Source organism: Cynoglossus semilaevis, chromosome 3 (assembly GCF_000523025.1).
Source record: "Cynoglossus semilaevis isolate Cse_v1.0 chromosome 3, Cse_v1.0, whole genome shotgun sequence".
Classification (NCBI taxonomy): domain Eukaryota; kingdom Metazoa; phylum Chordata; class Actinopteri; order Pleuronectiformes; family Cynoglossidae; genus Cynoglossus; species Cynoglossus semilaevis.
This window is the reverse complement of record NC_024309.1, coordinates 339,048-345,569: the sequence shown is the minus strand read 5'-3', so window position 1 is coordinate 345,569 and position 6,522 is coordinate 339,048. Positions and strand designations below refer to the sequence as shown.

General features: G+C 39.0%; 1 protein-coding gene across 1 annotated transcript in view; it reads right to left on the bottom strand.

Annotated features, from left to right (window-relative positions):
* rsu1 (Ras suppressor protein 1) overlaps positions 1-5,948 on the bottom strand; it is a 9,229-nt gene extending 3,281 nt beyond the window's left edge. Inside the window, exons 1-3 of the mRNA XM_017031401.2 lie at positions 5,600-5,948; positions 2,799-2,849; positions 1,906-2,118 (exon numbers count right to left, since the gene is read on the bottom strand). Of these exons, the coding sequence (XP_016886890.1) occupies positions 1,906-2,118; positions 2,799-2,849; positions 5,600-5,708 (373 nt within the window). The 5' untranslated portion in view covers positions 5,709-5,948. The remainder of the gene's footprint in view (positions 1-1,905; positions 2,119-2,798; positions 2,850-5,599) is intronic.
* Between the last annotated feature and the right edge of the window lie 574 nt (positions 5,949-6,522).

The following is a 6,522-nucleotide window of genomic DNA, read 5'->3' as shown; positions in this document are numbered from 1 at the left end:
GAAGGCTTTCCTTTTTTTTTTTTTTTTTTAATTCTCCACCTTCACAACAGTCTGTAAATGTAAATGACCCAATGTCACAAAGATGTGATAAACTGCTGCTGAAATGAGGTGGAGCAAAAACATTTTTCAATACTAAGTACCAGAGGTGGGACCAAGTCATTGCTTTGCAAGTCACAAGTAAGTCTCAAGTCTTTGCACTCAAGTCCGAGTCAAGCCTCAAGTCAAGACAGGCGAAGTCCGAGTCGAGTCCAAGTCAAGTCCCAAGTCTAGCGGGTTCTGTTTCGAGTCCTTTTCGAGTTCTTTTAAAGAAAATAATAACATATTTACGCAGATCACTGCCGCTCATTTTTTGTTGACCACCTTGTAGTTTTGAAATCTGAACAACACAATCTTTGGTATCGTTTTCTCTCGCCCGAGCGTTGTTTGACATGTCTTCCACATCGGTTGTCCCGCAATTTGATTGGCTCGATGCTATCGCGTCAAAACAACGTGGGTCTAATTTGATTGGATGTTGTGCCGACACTGCCGCTCATTTTTTGTTGACCACCTTGTAGTTTTGAAATCTGAACAACACAATCTTTGGTATCGTTTTCTCTCGCCCGAGCGTTGTTTGACATGTCTTCCACATCGGTTGTCCCGCAATTTGATTGGCTCGATGCTATCGCGTCAAAACAACGTGGGTCTAATTTGATTGGACGCACGCACGTACGCGATGACAGATACAAAGCGCTCCTTAATGACTTACTTTATAATCTTCGGGTTTGGAAGAAAGTATCAACTCTTGTCGAGTCAAAGGGCTCGAGTCCAAGTGAAGTCACGAGTCATTGATGTTAAAGTCCAAGTCGAGTTGCAAGTCTCTTTACATTTTGTCAAGTTGATGACTCGGGTCTGACTCGAGTCCAAGTCATGCGACTCGAGTCCACACCTCTGCAGTATAGTGATAAAACATTCTCCTCACCTCCACCACTCCATGGAGTTAAATCTACACCTCCTCAAGGTAATGTGGCTGAGTGGTCTAAGGCACTGGATTAACGCTCCAGTCTCTTTGGGGGTGTGGGTTTGAATCCCACTGTAGCCATATATTTTTTTAACTTCCTGGGAACCATCATCACCCAGGACCTTAATCATCAGATCCATCCATCCATCCATTTTCTTCCGCTTATTCATTACATGGTCGCGGGGGCAGCGGTCTCTGTGAACACCACCCAAATCACACTGCACAGCACCAGCCCCTCGTGAACCTCCTTGCGGTTGGTGAGTCCACTGGAAAATGCCAACCACCCTGACCGGGATTCGATCTTGCCCAGGAGGTGAACCCTGGGGTTCCACACCAATGACAGAGACATTGCCTCTGGGCCAAAGCGCCACTAGGCATCAGCTCCCGCATCCAAAAAGTTCAACAGAGGTTGTACTTCCTAAAGGCAGCTGAAACAGTTCAATCTGCCAAAGACAACGATGGTCTATCCTCTCCATCTCCATCTGGTACGCTGCTGCCACTGCAAAGAATATGATCAGACTGCAGCGCATCATCCGCTCTGCCCAGAAGGTAATTGGCTGCAACCTGCCTTCACTACAGGACCTGTTCACCTCCAGAACCCTAAAGCAAGCAAAAAAGATCGCAACCGACCCCTCTCACGGTTACAAACACTTTGAGGCACTCCCCTCTAAGGAGGAGGTTGCAGTCCCCCTGGACCAAAAGCTCTTGCCACAAAAACAGCTTCTTCCCATTAGCTATTGGTCTTGTCAACATACAAAAAGACTCACACTGACGACCCCCCCACCACACCCACCTGCACACACAACCCTTTTATAAATATATTATTAGGTAATATTTAGTTCTGTAAATATCCCTTTATTCTACCCATGCATGTTGAGATTTACTTACTGACTACGTTACTTATAAACGCTGACTTTTTCTCTCAGATTGTGCCGCACTTTGTGATGAATAATTCTTATAAAATAAAATATATTCAGCGAGGAGACAGAATGAGACATACCCAAGGTTAAGGTGCTTCAGCTTCTGCAGGCCACTTATCTGGGTGGGCAGCTCTTCAATCTGATTGTTGAACAGGTTTAGAACCTCAAGGTTCTTCAGCTCAGAGATGTTTGCAGAAACAACTGAAAAAAAATCAGGCCAGAAAAAAAAACATCCTTATAGGAAAACAGCATGTAAATTGTCCTATTTATTAAGATTATTAGATAGACAGTATGCGTCATTCTACGTGTGGTCCCAAGATTTTTAATCTAAAAAAAATCTGTATTTTCTGCACTATAAGTCACGTTTGCGACTTATACTCAGGTGCGACTTATATATATTGAAATATATAATTTCACGTTTGTTATTTTCACACCGACAGCCACGAAAGGGCAATCGAGGCTTGTGTACTAATATCTGCTACTCATGTACCATTACAAGATTGTGCAAGTGAGTGATAAGAAAACAAGACAAGTGGCTCCAGGTACAAAGAAGGCATCGGAATAATCTGTGGCATCCGTAAAGCCATTCGTTGAAAGTTAATTATCTCATTGGAAGATAGAACCTTCTTTAGTTAACAGCTTGGTTTCTGAGGAAAATATCCACATATTAATGCCTCATTAATTGTGTGTCATAAATTCAGTGGAAATGTTGAGTGACTTGTTCCGTCAATGTCCTGTCATTTATTACAAATGTTCACTGCATCTAACTGTATAATAATGAAAGCTTTAGTATCAGTGCTTTAACACTGAACACTAAGAATCTGAATCAAAATTATACTGAGGTTAATGTGTAACTATAAAATAGAGAGAAATTTGCATACCTTGAAGCTTGTTGTGGCTGAGCACCAACTGAGTGATGTTGGACAGGGTGACTGAAACAACAAAATATATTAGGTCAGCAGCAGAGTACTGAGTAGAGCACAGAAAATACATGCAGAGGCATTTGCATACTAGAATAGCATAGAACAGAATAGTCTGTATTGTCTGGTTAAAACATAACGAAATTGGGGAAGGCTTCTTCACAAGAAGTCTAATGGTACATAAAAGCTACGGCCCTGAAAGTAACTTGCTGTTGACATCATGGCTCGTTTACATTTAGTACAAAAACAAATGTAGAAAGACATGTTTTTTTCCCCCGCCCAATTATTAACAAATTTGACAAAATTTGAGATACTCAAACAAATTAAAAAATATGGTTCTTCTATTGTGACACTGTCTGCCTCAGCACCTCTGTTAGGCGTGTACTTGTATGCTTCTCGTAAACAGTATGCACTGCTTTGCACTGTATTTTCCAGGTAGCAATCATACAGTGTTGCCAGACGTATGATATTTATCGTTTTTGATTTTAGATATCTGATCCCTTCATTGTATGAACTAATCATTTAGCACTCATACTTGCGCCTTTCACACATTGTCTCATGTATTTCTTTACAGCCATTGAATGCATGACTTAACACATATTGACAATTAACGAAGCTTATGGCAAAGCATAGTGTAAATTAGCTTGTAATGACTATTAAAGGTGTGTCTCACTGAAGCTGATCGTCCTGTACTGTCAGTGTGTACAGACAACATTTTCCGCAAAATATAATAATTTCGGGCCACTTACACAATATTACAATATTTCAAATCTGGTAACACTACAGTCACTGTTGACCATTATGAATGGTGCACTACGAATTGGTAAGCTGATTTCCGCTTAATGACAACATGTTTTCTTTACTCCTTTTACTTCTTTCAAATGAAAGAACTGTACCCTGCATCTGTGCTAACCACTAATGTAATGTTGGTGCAGGCATCTTGAAGAATCTCACAAGCAGTTGCACAGTCCATAAAGGTGGTCATTAACATGTACAGTATGTGCTGAATGTTTACCAAACGTTTTGTTATAAATACACGTATCTTTAATACACACATGCTGAAATTGACATACACAATCAATACAGACAGGCACAAAATTACTGCTGCTGTTTGAGCTCAACAAAGGTCCGTTTTTTTGCAATTCTATTTTTCAGTGGTAAACCATCAAGGCCAGCAAGGCATTCTTTGTTGACTTTTAACAGTTACTTTTTATAGCTTTTCTCCTCATTGCGCTGCTTCCAGTCGAATTTGTACTCAAGTTTTTTATCCAATCATATTTCAGCAATCTTGTGTTGTGTTGTTGATTGGATCATCAAAAAAAAAGCACGGCCTCAAATCTATCAAACGGCATCTATAGCTACTTGCACGCACAAAATTATTTTTTTTTACCTTTCGAGCAAACATCAGCCCCGTGCTGCTGCAACACAAGAATTTCACCAGTGTGAGATAATTAAACTTAAAGGTAATCAAATCTAAATCGAATAAATATTTACGCTATATATATATATATTCATATATATTTATATATATATATATATACTGTGGTAGTACACTACATGTAGTGGCAGTATTATGGCTACACTACATGAGAGTGATGGTTTCTGTACCCATGATTTTATTAAGGGGACGTGGACTTAATCAGGCAGGACATCACTGAATTTCTATATGTGAAATACACAGCATGCCACTGCTATTTTCTAGCAAAATTCACAAATAAAAAAAAAACCCATGTATTTGCCATTTCCAATTGTGTAACCAACCTACTAAGTACAGAGATGTTTACTAGAGACCTAAAATACTACTAGATACTTAATCCATGTGTACTTTTCCAATTTTGAGATAGAATGGGAGGTTTCATGAAAATGGTGTCATGACAAAATGAAAAATTAATATCAAGGTGTATAAAACTTAGCCATTATAAAATAAAATACGACGAAGACAAAATACAATAAGAGTGTGTATTAACAATGACATTTTCTAACATCAGTCTGTTTATATTAGACGGTAATCGTTGTTATTTTTTGGAGGAGCAATACAGTGTATTACGTTTGCCGTGGGAGCATCACTTTTTAGCAAGGAAGCTGTGTCTCCGCGCCTCCTCATGAACAGAACTCTCCAATGAACACCTGGGCTCAGACCTGATATGTATCTTTTGCACTATATTACCAGTTGCACTGTTGATAATATCTGATCATACTGGACTGCTTTTATAACTTTCTTTGCTGCTAATACTTGACCGCACTGTACTGTTTTTATTACTTTTTGCTGCTAATACCTGATCGGACACACTTGACTGCACTGCACTGTACATTAGTGTTTAGTTTTGCACCTTAAAGTTTTGTCCTGTCTTGTCTACTCATGGGACAGTGAGAAACAAACTTTCGATTCTTTTGTATGTCTAGTACATGTGAAGAAATTGACAATAAAGCTGACTTTGACTTATTATCGCGTAACGGACATTAGCGGCAGTGACGTCATTGAGTTGGACCCCTTCGATAGCTGTCATTTCTTTTGCCGGATACAAATAAGTTGGATACGATGATGGCTTGACAATACAGGAGAAAGCATAAGTTGGGACAAGTTTTTATTCAATCAAACCTCCCATACATATTCCAAATTCTAAAAATACGTATAACCCTAACCGCAACTTTAATTTAGAAGCACATGAAAAATATCTCACAACCGTTATGTCTTTCGTTAAATTTTAAGTAAGACTATACACAAGCACAGACGCACATAGTTACCCCAGAATTTATCTTACATAGTCCGGGGACGTCCAGCATGTTAGAGATGCCTCTGTCGCTCATGTCCACCTCTGACACGTTCTTGTCTCGACTCTCCTCCACAATCTTCTTCAAAGATTTGGACATATTTCTGAAACCACTGCCTCACGTCAAACAAAAAATATGACGCACGTTTTTTCGCTGATCGAGGGTTACAACGAGAGCTGCAGGCGATTCGGGTTCAACAGATGGTAACTGACAACACAAAAATGCTCCCACTCTGAGGAAAATACTATTGGTTTATCTTAAGGGAGTCCCTAGTCTAACGCTCACACCCTACCGGAAGTTAGTGTGAAAGCCACACTTCCTAAATAGGATAATTCCTGATCTTTGACGTAGTGCGGCAAAGGCCCCTCCTCTGAGTCTAACAGTCATGTTCTCTGTGTCGACACCGCACAATTCAACAATGTATGTATTGTTTACAAAAAATAAATTACTAGCGCTACGGCTATCCCGCTTTCCAACTTAATCTCATAGTCATAATCTTTCACAATATGAGATACAAACTTATTAAACTCTAGGCCCTCAGCAGGATTTGACCCAACAAGTCATTTTCAGTGGCCGATGAAACCATTCTGAGTTAAGCTATAGAGTTAATTCAATAGTGTACATCACTTGGTATTTTTTACCAATATATTTATTTTAATATAAACAGCATTTTATATGCAATAACTATTATTATTAGAAAGTATTTGGTTATGTATAATTTTGGATCCCCAAAAGTGCTGCATGATATGGAGGACTGTAAGTGCGAAGATTAAATAAATAAACATATCATTTAATAATTAAATAACTGTGTCTCTAATTATTAAAAATTGAAATTAAATATATAAATGTGTAATTAATTAATTACAGGCATTAAATATAGATAGACAGACAGACAGACAGACAGACAGACAGA